A 15,730-nucleotide genomic window follows, 5' to 3' on the forward strand; every position below is an offset into this window, starting at 1 on the left:
TAAGGCCCAAACGTTGGTTTGTATGTCCTAGTCAGATTTTGCCTTTGTCCGTGGAACCAACATAGCAGCAGTAAAATAAACTGTATTTTGTCTTCTTGTGATGATAAAAAGACTCTGCCTTTAGTGTTTTTGACAATGAAATAGGATAAGATTGAGAGTAAGAATTAATTCCCATGAGAATATCCTGTCCATTTAAAATCTGAAATTCCTTGAGCTGGATAAAGAGTAGTCAGTGCTGATTTCTGCCAACATCTTATTGACTAGTAGAATCTTCTTCACTTCTGCTTTGCGGATGGACCCATTATTGTTGAAACACAAGTTTCTTAGGCACCTCCCATGAAAATTCATTTCTGCCAAAGTGACCATAACAGGCAGTCTTCTGATAAATTGGCTTCTTTAAATCCAAATCCCTTAGTGTTCAAGAAAAAGAAAAGAAAATAGTTTAGTCTGAAGTGTAACACTATAAATCATTGTTTTAAGCTAGTTCCTCCTTTCAGTCCAGCAAGTGGGCTGAATTTTGGAAGTGCAAATGTACCAATGAACTTGTTTTATGGAATAATGACCATGAAAGTGTCTATAAGGATTAGTCTGAAGCCTTTTTGAGCCAGACTCAAAACCCATTGAAGTTCATGGAAATTTTGACCCAATTTTCAATCAAATATTTATGAAAAATAGTCTCAATTTCTCAAACAGCTCTAGTAAAAATGAGGTAACATTACTGTGAGCCAAAACTATTTCAATGCCACATACTACAGAACACACACATGTAGCTGTAGTAACCCCTATGCAGGGCCAAATTCTGAGAGGGGATGTACTATAGGGACTAATACTATATTAGGACAAGAGGTTGGTCAGGCTGATTTAATAGCTCTTTTTCTTCTGTAACGTCTATACTTCTTTGAGAGGAGTTCCAGGAAGTGTTCACTCTGACTGTTCCATATGCGTGTGCTCCTGCAACATGCTTACCTGACAATGACTCCAGGTCGAAGATCAAAGTTCTTGTGCACAATGTCCAGTAGCTCTTTCTCTGTTTTCTGGGAAGTTCCATAAGTGAACAGTGAAATGGAGAGAGGTTGAGCCACTCCAATGGCATAAGAAACCTTTGGCAGACAAACGCATTAGTTAGAAAACAAGGATGGAGCCTCATATGGCCAGCAGGGCATGTGACAGGACAATGAAGTATCAGAACACCCTCCGCCAGCACAGCAAGAAGAACCCCTAATGGGGATAGTCGATACCAGAAGACTGATGGATCCAGTAAATATCCAGAATAATCTCCAGTAAAATGTAAACTATCCAAAAAGTCCAGGCCTGAGGAAGCTACTATACTGAAAGCCCCCGTGACTCTGATCTTGAACTAAGCAGAACAAGATCTTTCTCCTGATCTTCCTTTTAAACTCAATCCAGCTCCAAGCTAAGCTTCCAGAATTCCATAAACTTCTGATCTCTCTCCACCTGTGCTATCACAGACATAATCAAGCCAAGGATAGCTTGATAAGTGCTGACCACCTCACCAGCTTTCTCCCTCACAAACCCATTTTTCTAAGGCACATTTTTCAGGGAAAAGGTAAAAATTAAGTGTTTTTTAAATAAATAAATTTCAAAAAGCAAAAATCAACAAGATTAAAAATGGAACATACTTGAACCAGAACACGATGACACAGCCCGGCTTTCACCAAAGACTTGGCCACCCAGCGGGCTGCATATGCTGCTGACCGGTCCACCTTTGTATAATCTTTGCCTGAAAAGGCACCACCTCCATGGGCTCCCCATCCTCCATAAGTGTCCACAATGATCTTTCGACCAGTAACGCCAGCATCACCCTGTAATATTCAAACAAGTGTCACTTCTTGTGCTTTTATTAGCTAATAGCTTTTTTGTGAAAAAAGAATTCCACTATTTCACTATCATTTTATTATACTGGCTCCAAGGAATGAACACTTAAAATGTCTGATGAATACAGTAATTGCCTCACAGACAAAGAGACTTCCAGAAAGCAAGACAGTGACTTGTGCATTCTTGAGGTGCAACTGTAGCAATTAACTTATCTAATTGAATTACCATAACAGTGGCTATGTAAGTTCTTTTAGGGCCAGATTCCAAGCACACTAGAATTAATGGAAAACTCCCACTGATTTCACTGCGCTTTGGATCAAGACATTAATGAGGAGCATTTAGCGGTTAGGCAAAGAGGTTGCAAGATGGCTATTTCTGCCAGCACTATTTCCTAATGCCTTTTTCAAAGGCAAATATTATATGCTTTCTTAGCTGCCATCAGATCCCAAGTATCTGCTTTAAAAAAAAATGACTTTTATACTGGAACCATACTGAAAAAAGATGCATTTACTTGCAATGCAAAAAGTTCCATTGACATCAATAGGAGTTTTTTCTGTTGATTTAATGGAAGCAGGATCAGGCTCTATTGCTTTGGATAAGATCTAAAGCTGGGTGAATAATTCACAATAAATACTGTATTTGATTTCCTCACACATGTTCACAATTTAAAATGAACCAACTCACTTTCAGGTGGGTTTATTTTTACTCTAGGGATACGTTGATATTGTTAATAATAACACTGGTCTACAATTTTTGAGAAGTCGTCTGCTTCAAAGATAAAATGTGCCATTTATTATGTATTTTGATGTGCTGAATTCAAATATGACAATTAAAACAACTGATTGGCTACTGTTTCTAAGATATTTAAGTTTTTACATTTTATGTCTATGTATATTGTGTAGATAGTAGAGTTTTAATCATAAATTGTAAACCTAAGTCTTTTCATATGTTTATGGTTGCTTTACATGATAATATTTCACCTGTCCTGTTTATGTAACACTTTAAAAATCAGCAAAAGGGTTATATAATATAATTTATTATGAAACAAAAGGCAAAAAACTATTATGTACATAGTTTAGTCCTATTCAGTGTCTACTCGGCGCTTCTTGGCTTGTCTCTTGTATTCATTAAATGGAGCATCTCTTGTCACTGTCCAGCAATAGTCTGCAAGCATTAATGGGCTCCATTTGCCCTGATAGCGTTTCTCCATTGTTGCAATGGCCTGGTGAAATCGCTCGCCGTGCTCGTCGCTCACTGCTCCGCAGTTCGGTGGAAAAAAATCTAGATGAGAGTGCAAAAAATGTATCTTTAGTGACATGTTGCAACCAAGGCTTGAGGAGGTTTTCCACCAACAACCTGTAGTTGTCTGCCTTGTTGTTTCCGAGAAAATTTATTGCCACTAACTGGAAGGCTTTCCATGCCGTCTTTTCCTTGCCACGCAGTGCATGGTCAAACGCATCATCTCGAAGAAGTTCACGAATCTGAGGACCAACAAAGACACCTTCCTTTATCTTAGCTTCACTTAACCTTGGAAATTTTCCATAGAGGTACTTGAAAGCTGCTTGTGTTTTGTCAATGGCCTTGACAAAGTTCTTCATCAGACCCAGCTTGATGTGTAAGGGTGATAATAAAATCTTCCTTGATTCAACAAGTGGTGGATGCTGAACACTTTTCCTCCCAGGCTCCAATGACTGTCGGAGTGGCCAATCTTTCTTGATGTAGTGGGAATCTCTTGTACGACTATCCCATTCGCAGAGAAAACAGCAGTACTTTGTGTATCCAGTCTGCAGACCAAGCAAGAGAGCAACAACCTTCAAATCGCCACAAAGCTGCCACTGATGTTGGTCATAGTTTATGCACCTCAAAAGTTGTTTCATGTTGTCATAGGTTTCTTTCATATGGACTGCATGACCAACTGGAATTGATGGCAAAACATTGCCATTATGCAGTAAAACAGCTTTAAGACTCGTCTTCGATAAATCAATGAACAGTCTCCACTCATCTGGATCGTGAACGATGTTAAGGGCTGCCATCACACCATCGATGTTGTTGCAGGCTACAAGATCACCTTCCATGAAGAAGAATGGGACAAGATCCTTTTGATGGTCACGGAACATGGAAACCCTAACATCACCTGCCAGGAGATTCCACTGCTGTAGTCTGGAGCCCAACAGCTCTGCCTTACTCTTGGGTAGTTCCAAATCCCTGACAAGGTCATTCAGTTCACCTTGTGTTATGAGGTGTGGTTCGGAGGAGGAGGATGGGAGAAAATGTGGGTCCTGTGACATTGATGGTTCAGGACCAGAAATTTCATCCTCTTCCTCTTCCTCATCTGACTCAAGTGAGAATGATTCTGGTGCATCAGGAACCGGCAGTCCTTCTCCGTGGGGTACTGGGCGTATAGCTGATGGAATGTTTGGATAATGCACAGTCCATTTTTTCTTCTTTGACACACCTTTCCCAACTGGAGGCACCATGAAGAAGTAACAATTGCTGGTATGATCTGTTGGCTCTCTCCAAATCATTGGCACTGCAAAAGGCATAGATTTCCTTTTCCTCTTCAACCACTGGCGAAGATTTGTTGCACAAGTGTTGCAGCATATGTGTGGGGCCCACCTCTTGTCCTGATCTCCAATTTTGCAGCCAAAATAAAGGTGATAGGCTTTCTTAACCATAGTGGTTATACTGCACTTTTGTGATGCAAAAGTCACTTCACCACAAACATAGCAGAAGTTATCTGCACTGTTCACACAAGTACGAGGCATCTCTGCTCACTTTGGCTAAACAGAAATATGTCCCTTTGCAATATCAAACACTGACAAATAAGAGCACGACACTGGATGATTTCTAGAGCTGATATAGGGCAATTTGTTCAGCAGAGTGATGTAAGCTTCGTTATGATTGCATCATCCATGACTTCTAGGAATAACACGATGCAATTCATATCATGTATGACGCAATACCAGCTTCAGATTGCATCATTCATTGTTTTGCCTAAAAAGCAAGTACTGTCCAAACCCAGTCATAGATTTATTCATAGATCCAGTCAAAGATGTATTTTAGTCATTTCTGGTTTAAATTGAGATCCCTTCCCTTTATAACTCACTTATCCTCCGCCATTCCCAAGTCAAGGGTCGTATATACTGACCCAATAGCATATCTTGAAAACTAGAGCCAACCAACAATTTTAAGCATCATTTTCATTCTCAGTGATCCAGAATTAGTAAAGTTTGACTACATTTATTTCAGAAGCATTTTGGCTGTAGAGCAGTGTAATTTGTGCCATGGCAGCACCCATAGGTCTGTCAGGCCTGAGTTTACATTATCCTGGGTGCTGTACAGATATACAGGAAAACCCAGTCCTTGCCCCAAGGAGTTCACAGTCTAATTTAAGATGAGATGCAACAAATGGGTGTAACAGAAATAATTGGGGAAGGAGGAAGAGGCTATCTAAACTAGTTATGCACATGACTTGAGGGTTCTTAGTCATTTTAAGTTTATGATTATTATGTATATTAATGACCAAATAAAACAGATATTCCCACTGGCCAATATTTGTCAGTACTGATGGTGCTTGTTAATAAAACAAGCTGTGCAGTATTAACTGACCACTTCTAGTCTACATTTCTAGTATAGGTTATAGTACAATGATGGACTAACTTTAACAACATGCCTTATACCATAATATCCAAGCACCAGTACATTAGGGTAACAGCCACCCTAGAAATACCTGAGATGAAATTCATTAGGTTTCAATAAAATTAACAATGAAGGATAAGTAGGTCTGACCATCTGTTTAGGATAGACAGAAAATTGGCCCTACAGTCAGGAGTGCTCCTGGTAAGAGGATATGGTGCTGGCCTAGTTATGTAAGGAAGCATTGTAGGGGGAAGCGGAACAAACAATGGCCAGGGAGGATGTTTTTCACAAAATCTGGACTAAAGGCCTGGTCCTGCAGCAGTGAAGTCAATGGGAATTTTGCCATTGACTTCGATGAATGCCACATCAAGCTCTAAATCCTGGCTCCTAAGCCTTAACCAGGCAAAACTCTCCCTCCCGTTCTCCTCTTGGACAAACCCGGCTATAGTCTGATTTTCAGAGGTGCTAAGCACCCACAGCTCTCATTGATTTCAACTAGCGTTGTGTGTGCTGAGCACCTCTGAAAAGCAACAGCTTTGAAATGTTTGGCTGTCCCATTTACTTCACTGAGTGTTTTGGCTGAGAAAAGATTGAGGGCCTGATCTTGTGAGATGCTAAACTCAATGGGATTTGAGGATGCCCAGCATCTTACAGAGCTGGACACTGAATATGCAAAGTAGGACTTGACCCAACTTGCTAATATCTATATGACATAACCATGCCTTCAGAGGTTTCTTTAGAATCCAGTGCATTAAGGCCTTGGTCTGGCTCCCATGGAAATTAGTGGTGATACTCCTATTGGCTCCAATGGTGCAGGACTGGTCTCTGAACAGGTGTTTAGTCTGTGCCCTTTTGTTAGAAATACAGGCTGAGGACACAAGTTAATCTGTAGCACACTATGATGGGAAAAGGAAAATTGGCAGAAGGATCAAAAGAATAACTAAACACACACCTGTGGCCCCCCAATGACAAAACGCCCACTGGGCTGAAGGTGGTAAATTGTTTTCTCATCCAAGTATTTGGCAGGAACGACAGGTTTAATCACACAGTCTCTCAGGGTTTTGCGCATGTACTCCAGCGAGATGGTTTCATCATGCTGCACAGATATCACAATGGTGTGAACACGGACTGGGATGACGGCTCCATTTTTCTGGGTATACTGAACAGTGACCTGAATATGAACGAGGGGGTAAAAGAAACAGCTGTATGATACATTACCGTATTGTATAGATACACCACACCAGGCAGTACAATAGCAGATGCACAGGAAGGTGCCTGCGGCAACAAAGTATGAGGAGATAACTGTTTAATGGGTGTGAGGAATGAAGTGTATGGTTTTCACGTTTGCTAAATACATTGGTGACCCAAATTCAGAAGGCTCATGTACAAAGCAAATATTTTACTTCTATGCACCATACACTCTCCAGTGACACCCTTAGCAATACATACTAAGACTGGGATTTTCAAAGGAGCCTAAATCAATTAGACTCTCAAATCCCATTGAAATTTAAATCCTTCAGTGAAAACTACAGCCTTAATTTGTAGGCACTGATGAATCAGATTTGCCCTTTAGATTTCCTGACACGTTTTCAGGCAGCAGGGAACACCCTGCTCCTGGTACTCAAGAGTTAAATATTTCTTCAGTGCTATGCAGTGTCATGTGTCAAACATCCAGGTGCATACTAACAGTTTTTGCGACACTCAGGAGATTGCATATAAAGCAGTTCCTCTGCTCAGCATTATTTAATTCCTAACTGATCAGTAGGAAGCTGAAGTCAGACTGTATGTTATAATGTGGAAATCCTGGATTATCCATTTAAAACGACATTCTGAACTGAACAAATAGTAGTAATTAAATATTGGAAAAAGAAATCCAGGATTTTCTGGGTAAAACAGTGGCTTTACCGAACCAGACAGATAGTTCATAGCCTGCAAGCGATCAGGACTTGAAAGGATTCTTTCCATAGCTCCTGTATTTAGCAGAGGGACACGCTGAGTGAAAGCAATATTTACCTGTGTCTTAGAGTCGGGTCTAAGCCAAGGGAGATCACCACTGTGTCTCAGCTCTGCTAACTTGCTGTTCAATTTGTGAGCGAGGACAATAGTGAGAGGCATACATTCTTCTGTCTCATCTGTTGCATAGCCAAACATCAACCCCTGTAATGGGAGAGGAGGGATAGATTTTAAATCACTGGGGCAAGCAAGGCTTTCAATCCTGTTAAATTATTAATATGAGCATTACAGAAGTGCCTAGAGACCACAAAAATCTCACCTGAGGCAAACAGTGCCCTACAATTACTTTTTATTATTGGTGTTACAGTAGCATCAGATGGTCTACACTGCCAATTTTTTTTTGCCAAAAGGCAACTTTTGGTGATGAAGCAGCAGAGGTGTACATACTGCAAAGCCACTTTTTGTGACAAAACTCCTCAGTTGCAGTGCTGTAATAAAACCACCGTGACAAGAGTGATAAGGCTTTTTGCGCAAATATTTTATCGCCAAAGTGCCAGTGTAAACACCTTGCTTGCTTTTATCGCTGTAAATGGCCTCCAGAGATGCCCAACAATGCCTCCAGTGACTGTGCCCCTCCCGTTTCAAAGCTCCATTCTGACAGCCTGCATGCTGTGCTGCTCTGAGAAACAGAGCAAATCTTTAATGTGGCTGGAATGCTCCTGCTGTCTCCCACACTAAGAACACAGAGGCAGGCAGGGGTGGATGTATGTGTGTTAGAGAGAGAGAAACAGAGACAGAGAGACACAGACAGACAGACACTCTGTGCAGAGCCAGGGATGGAGGTGGGGGCTGATGTCAGGGTTTCCCCCTTCCCCAGGACAGGTTGCTTTCAGCTGGCTGGCTGAATTTAGGAGACAGCATGTCGACACGCTCACTCTCCCCGCAACACACACTGTCTGTCTCTTCCCCTCACCCCATACACACACGTGCCCCGTCTCACACTCTCCCCCCTACACTTCAGCTGGAAAGTGGCTGGCAATCTAGTAGGATGCCCATGGAATGATGGGATGGAGAAACCTGCATCATGTGATGCCGTACCTGCCCTATGAGGCATTGCAAACCCTTCCCAAACCACCCTGCAGCCAGTTGCACAGTGGGATAGCTACCCACAGTGCACTGCTCTCGGTCGTTGCAAGAGCTGCTAGCGTGGATGCACTTCATCAACACAAGGAGCAGTGTGGACAGGCAACAGTGGTTTAATTAAAGTGCTTTAATAAAAGTGGTATAACTTTTGGCAAAAAAAAAAAAAATTGGCAGTGTAGACATAGCCTTAGAGGCCTCAATTGAGATCAGGCCTCCACTGTGCTAGGCACGCCCTAAACACATAATCAGAGACAGTCCCTGCCCCAATAGTTTTCAGTTTTTGTTAAAACATTTTCAATGTTTGGCTGAAAAGTCTGACAGAACCTCAAACTTTTCTGTGGCAATTTGTGTTTTATTGAACAGCTTGGATGGAAAATTTTCAACCCACCCTATTGGCAAGGACTATACCCAGATAATATGAGTGATTTATCTAAATGCAAAAGTGTCCAGGCATATTTTGAACCCAAGCCTTGCTTCTCTTAGGCAGAACTTCACAATGAGTAAGGTGGCCTGGATAGGGTTAGAAATAGGGCTTGGGGTTAGGGCTGACGCTTGTCTGGGTTTTCCCAAGATCACTCCTTTTTTGTGGTAGCGGTCCTCAGAAATCCATAACCATGCTCAGTATACACTGCCAGCTGCCTGATTCATGGGCTCAGGATCATTCCAGATGTCCCAGTTTTTTGTATATCAGAGGTGACAACCCTGTCTGAAACTTTCATTAGTGAATGTTGTCACACTATGCATGACCAGGCCAATGCTGGGAGTTAGCAAGGATATTTCCTTGGTGTTACCGTTTCCTGTCAGGCAGTTCAGTGGAATGGCAGCTCATAAATGGAATTATTTAAATACTGCAGAGAGGAAGCAAGGCCAAGTGCTTAGGACTTGGGAGACCTGGTACTAGTCATTTTGTCTCTCAGTGCCTCAGTTCCGCACCTGTTACATGGGGACAATAGCACTGCCCTACCTCACAAGGGTGCTGCAAGGATAAATACCTTACAAATTTGTAAGGTGTTCCACTCCTGCAGTAATCAAAGCCATGTAAGATGCATAGATGCATTTCTATTTGGGCCATCTGCTGATAGAAATGCCTATTAATTTAGTCCTCAGGAGGATTTGGGGGTAATATTACTTTGGTTCCAAGGCTCTATGATGGTTCTATTACAATTCTCAACAACATTACCAAAAACTAGATATTACTGCTAATGAGAACTACTGTAAATGTTAAACACGCATTCATATTGGCTTCAGTTGGAGTTGCAGGATTTTTATGTTCTTGGGGAGAAACTGTAATCATCTCCATTTGCTATTCAGCTCACTGAAATAGGACTTGGACAGTCTTAATTATGCGGAACGCCAATTATACTAAAACCGATCCCTGCCCAAGTGAGTTACAAATGTTCAGGCAGAATTGCCTTCATTTTAAAAAACACTGCCATCCTGCTTGTACTTGACAGAACACCCCTTTACAACGTCAAAGCTCCAATGTTATGTAAACATGGCAGGATCTTATATGATTTTGTTTATTATTTATTTACTTAATCTTACTGGGCAAGTCCTGCTGCAAAAGGAAATAGCTGATTAATCTAACCCTACTAAGACAGAACTAGGAAGCATACTTGAAAAAAAGCTAACTTTGCTAAGCTTTAGGGCCCAGATCCTTAGCTTCAACAGTCCTTGACTTCAACGAAGCTATGACAATTTAGATTAGCAGAGGATCTGCTGCATGGTCTCCTGTGTGGACAAAAACTGTCCTTGGTGTAACTCCACTGAAGTCAAAGAAGTTACACCAGTGATTAATTTTGCCCTGTGTGTCCCATGGGAGCTCCATCAATGTATTCACACAAATATGCATTTTATTCTGTGTTAGCAAAGGATGAGATTGGGCAAACTCATGAACTGTGACCATGCTGGTTTTCAGGGCCAGCTCCAGGCACCAGCCAACCAAGCACGTGCTTGGGGTGGCACCTTGGAAGGGGCGGCCAATCTTGGGGTGGCGGGGGCGCTCGGGGTTTTTTGGGTTTCTTTTTGGTTTGGTGGGGCGGTGCTCGAGGTTTTTTGTTTGTTTGTTTTCGTTTCAGCGGCGCGGGTGGGGCGGGGGCTTCGGCGGCGCAACGCTGGAGAAGCGAGGGTTTCGGCGATGCGGCGTGGCCCGGCGCTCAGGGTTTGGGTGCGGTGGGACGGGGTGGTCCTCAAGGGGGGGTTGGGGGTTTCAGCGGCCTGGCCCAACCCGACCCAGCGCAGTGCTCGGGGAGGGGCGGGGGTTTTGGCAGCCCGGCGCGGCGCTGGGGGGGGGGGGAGGTTGGCAGCGCAGCACTCGGGGGGCGGGGGGTTCGGCAGTGCAGCGCTGGGGGGGGGTGTTACGGCGGGGTGGTGCTCTTTTTTTTTGCCTGGGGTGGCAAAAAACTTAGAGCCGGCCCTGCTGGTTTTGATTTAGAAAATATGACAATGGGATGGGTAAACCCTCACTTTCTAACCCTGACCTTTTCAGAAGAAAATGTTTTCATTTTAAGGTGATACAGTGATCCTATCTCTCCTAGCACTGGGAGTAAACAGAGCTGGGAGTGTACTAGCGAGCTGCCCTAATGAGCTGATAGGATGATTGTAGAGTATGTTTTATTTTACTATTGTTTTTGTAAACAGGGATGACTTTTGATTACCTGGTCACCAGCACCAACATCCTCTTCATTCCTGTACAGATGAACACCTTGGGCAATATCAGGCGACTGTTGTTCCAGTGCCACCAGAACATTGCAAGTCTTGTAGTCGAAGCCTGTTTAGAAGAAGACACAGGGATAAATTAACTTCCTTTCACAGCGAAGCACAGCTACATGAAACCATATGCCAGAAATTCCAATCCTGGACAACAGTGCCTTCAAAACTCAGAATCTGCCTGCTCTTTGCTTTTACATTTTTGTCAATGCAACAATTCTAATGTGTTCTTCTCCGTTCAACCTCACAGCAAGGTCTCATCTCTCTTAATGCTTGGCCACAAGCATTTAGTCTAAAGCAGAGGTTCCCAAACTTATTTGGCCTACCGCCCCCCTTTCAAAAAAAAATTACTCCGCGCCCCCCTGGAAATCTACCTTCTTTAAAAAGCAACAGAGGGTCCTGTGGCACCTTTGAGACTAACAGAAGTACTGGGAGCATAGTCTCAAAGGTGCCACAGGACCCTCTGTTGCTTTTTACAGATTCAGACGAACACGGCTACCCCTCTGATACCTTCTTTAAGTGAACAAACAGAAAGATGCAGTGACAAATTTGTGTTCTTTTATGTATCTATATTTCTACCTACGTCCTACAATATAGTAAAGAAAGATGTTGTTGTAAATATGACACCTTGAAGCTTGAAATTATAAAATTATTTATTAAAATCAACCATAGTAACGTTCGCATTACACACAGAAAATTAAGATAACGAAGGATAATATTAAAATAAAAATTACGAATAACATTAAAAATAATCCTAATGAGAAGGATGAACCTGGTGCGCTGCTATCAATTTATTAATGTTCTGCTCTATTTTTGTCAGCAGGATTCTTAAATCACCGCGATTAGCTATTTGCAGTCGGTTTCTTTTTTTAGTTAACAGATTTGTGACCGCACTGAACCCACGTTCCACTAAACATGATGAAGGAAATGCAATTAAAAACTTTTGTACTATAGCCCATAATCCAGGATAAAGTGTAGGTATCTGCTTTTGCAGCCAGAACTGTTGGTAGCCGTCTTTGAATTTAAATTTAAATTCCTCATTTGTTGTTACTTCTATCAGTTCTTCTTGTAATTTTGGAGATTCTTCTGTGTTTGTACTTGAAAAAGGGTCCAAAACCCAATCAGGTATGTTCATTTTAAGAATATCTTCAAATCGTTGATTGAAGTCAGAATGGAGAGCCTCCAAGTGTTGACAATAGGTGAGCAAGTCTTCATCATGTTTTTCTACTGTTGATAAATTTGGAAACTGGCTGAATTCTCCTCATCCTAAATTTCGTTTGTACAGAAGAAGTTATTAAATAAATGTTAATAGTTAACAGTTTTTTTACGATTTCATTCCCCTGTTTTCGTTAATATTGTAATAAAAAATATGACAAATATATTGACTGTACACTTCAAATAGTACTGTACCGACACAAGCCTGCTACGATTTTATTATTAGTAAGCACTAGAGACACAGAAACATACGGTAGATATGTAAGAAAATGTATAAAAATATTCACGTGTAAATTGCTGTTTTACTGAAACAACAATAATACAATTTGCTTTGTATGTGATCCATAATCCGTAAAGATCGAAGGTATCGAATATGAATACAAATTTTTAAATACTTACTGCACTATTGTTAACTGCTTTTTACACAATTCAGAAACAATCTAAATTAGATTTCATACATGTCGCCTATTTATAGTATCGTATTGTAAACAAGTCTTTACACGTACATATTCCTGCCGATGCATGCTGGACTTCCCGACAATGCGCGACACGCTCGCCTGCCAACACTTGCTTGTTAAGAGCTGTTGGTGGACTTGACACCTGATCGGTTATAATTTGTGAATTTATTTGGAAAATAAAGTAATCACTTCAACTTTAACTCTATGTTGCACAACAGATGAAACATGTACGAACGGTTTTTCAAAATTTTCTTTTATTCTCTTCTTTCTTTATGCTTCCACCGCCCCCTTATTTTTATTCAACGCCCCCCCAATTGCACCCGAGGCTACTACTGCCCCCCGGATCGTTCCAGTGCCCCCCAGGGGGCGGTATCGCCCACTTTGGGAACCTCTGGTCTAAAGCAATGCTCAGGAAAGTCCCAAACAACATGAAAAATAGGAAATGACAAGAGAGAAAATGTATGACCACAGCTGCTATGGTCCTTGCAGAATTTCTCATTTTCTTCCCCAGTTGTGGTAGAAGATAATCAGCTTTTCTTTATGCTCGCCTCTCCCAAAATTCCAGCTACTGACAGCTGCTTACCAAGTCTAGGATCAAACACCTATACATCAAATATACACATCCAGACAAGTATCCACTTGAAGAACACTCCATGCCCTCTTTCCTTTAAGTAGGCTGTGATGGGAAAGAATTCCCTAAGGGAAAAAGTTGTATGCAATTCTGCCCCTTTTAGCTTTTCTCCTATAGTTTCTGTAGGGCAGGGTTTTTGACTGGGTTCACTACAGGGCCCACACTGCTTTGGTGGTAAGGAGGTAAAAAGAGGAGATTTCTACACTACTGGATCTGGCAGTATTATGTTAGATAATATTCTGCCTTTGGTGCCAACTAGCAGATGTGCTTTTACAGCATTCTCGCACCATTCTCTCTTCAGAAGTCTTGTACCAACAAGATTATATCAATCAGGAAATACCGCTTTAAAAAAAAAAAACTTTTGTAAAACAAACATACTTAATCTTCATGGCAACTGTAAAACATTTGCAATATGTAAAAAATATGATCCAGTTTGCAATCTGTATAAATGTATGTTGAAATGTATCTCGGATATAAAACACTTTTTTGCATCATTAATACACTCCACCGTGCTATGAAATTTACTTTGATTGTAAGCACCTCAGGGTAGGGACTGTCTTTTTGTTCTGTGTTTGTACAGTGCCTAGCACAAGGGGGAGCCTAAGCTATGATTGCAGTCCCTAGGTTCTACAGTAATACATAATAATCATTAAATAATCATAATAAATAATACAAATTCACAAAGTCTTCTATTTCCATTCCATCTGACCAATTTACATTAGTCTGGTTGGCCATTTGAACAACATGCAAGTTGCAAGGAGTTAAACTGAGAAGTAAATTCTATAGCACAAATTATCAGCTACTTTGCCTGTAGTGAAGTGAGACTCACCAGTGCAGCACCTCCTGCTGGTCATCTCAGGAATTAGCTCTTGTCCAGCTCAGAGCACCCTCTGTTGGCCAGTGGCTCACCAGCCTTAGGCCCCCGTGTCCCTCCCAGACTCCAGTGCCCTTTACCTCAGGGTTCTGCCCCAGCAGTACCCCACCATGCTCTGGGTCTCTCCAACCCCCAGCCCTCTCACCCTCAGTGGCTACTGCCAGTCGTCATCTAGCCCCCTCTCACTGGGGCAAACTGCAGTCTGTAAAAGCCACTCATCATTGGCAAGGGGGTCAGACCAGCTGCCTCTGCCTAAGCCCAGGCTGCAGCCTCTGCAGTACCTGTTTTAGCCTTTTAGCAAGGCCCGCAGCTTGGGGATTTACCAGGCTGGAGCTCCTCTTACCTTTCCCCAGTCCTGCTCTGTTTCCTGAGCTCCCAGGCAGCCAGGTCCTTCTTCCTCTAAGGCTGGAGAGAGATAGACTCAGCTCCTGACTCACAGCCCTTTTATAGGGCCAGCTGTGGCCTAATTGGGTGTGGCCCCAGCTGTGGCTGCCTTCCCCATCAGCCTATTCTTATTGGCTCTCAGCCCCAGCCCTCTCCAAGGGTTGGCTTTTAACTCTTTCAGGGCCAGAGCAGGGTGACTGCCCCACTACACAGCCAACAGTATTTGGTCCTGCCATGAGGGCAGGGGACTGGACTCGATGACCTCTCGAGGTCCCTTCCAGTCCTAGAATCTATGAATCTATGAAACATGCTCCAGTTCAAAAAAATATCCTAGCTGCCTTTTCCTGCTGTGTGTGTGTGTGCTTTAACCATACAGTGAATAGTTTCTCCTCGGTATGTGATGGAGTCAGAATGTTTCTCTCATGACAATGTTTGAGCAGCTCCTAGCCAAGAGCTTGCAGAAGCACAAATATGCAAGTGGAGACAGACCTGTTCTGCAGCTACTCACTGACCAGCACACCATGTTGGCAAGAAACAGGATTCCTGGAATTTTTTGCACCAACCTTTAGCTGAATCATCGTAGCCGATTTGCTTAATTGTGTCTCGAACTACTCGCTGATAGTCAACAACGGCGAGGGATGTGATCTCCCCACAGAGCAGCACCATCCCTGTTTTACACACTGTCTCTACAGAGAGCAGAAAGACAGAAAGAAGGAAAAGGGATAAGGGAGGGCTGGATAACTCAACATGCTTTGCAAATAACTCCACTTCTGGCAATGGTGAATTCTGAACAGCCCCTACTGAATACAAATAATATAGGTAGTTATCACTCCCATCTCCATAGTATTAGTTCCTCACACATATGAATCCATTTATCCTCATTACACT

General features: G+C 42.3%; 1 protein-coding gene across 1 annotated transcript in view; it reads right to left on the reverse strand.

Moving 5' to 3' along the window:
- MAT1A (methionine adenosyltransferase 1A) overlaps positions 1–15,730 on the reverse strand; it is a 29,552-nt gene continuing 13,822 nt past the window's right edge. Inside the window, exons 3-9 of the mRNA XM_054034818.1 lie at positions 15,406–15,528; positions 11,229–11,341; positions 7,489–7,632; positions 6,428–6,646; positions 1,641–1,823; positions 967–1,100; positions 1–410 (exon numbers count right to left, since the gene is read on the reverse strand). Coding sequence (XP_053890793.1) covers positions 302–410; positions 967–1,100; positions 1,641–1,823; positions 6,428–6,646; positions 7,489–7,632; positions 11,229–11,341; positions 15,406–15,528 — 1,025 coding nt within the window. The 3' untranslated portion in view covers positions 1–301. The remainder of the gene's footprint in view (positions 411–966; positions 1,101–1,640; positions 1,824–6,427; positions 6,647–7,488; positions 7,633–11,228; positions 11,342–15,405; positions 15,529–15,730) is intronic.

The sequence above is a fragment of the Malaclemys terrapin genome, chromosome 7, assembly GCF_027887155.1.
Source record: "Malaclemys terrapin pileata isolate rMalTer1 chromosome 7, rMalTer1.hap1, whole genome shotgun sequence".
Lineage (NCBI taxonomy): Eukaryota > Metazoa > Chordata > Testudines > Emydidae > Malaclemys > Malaclemys terrapin.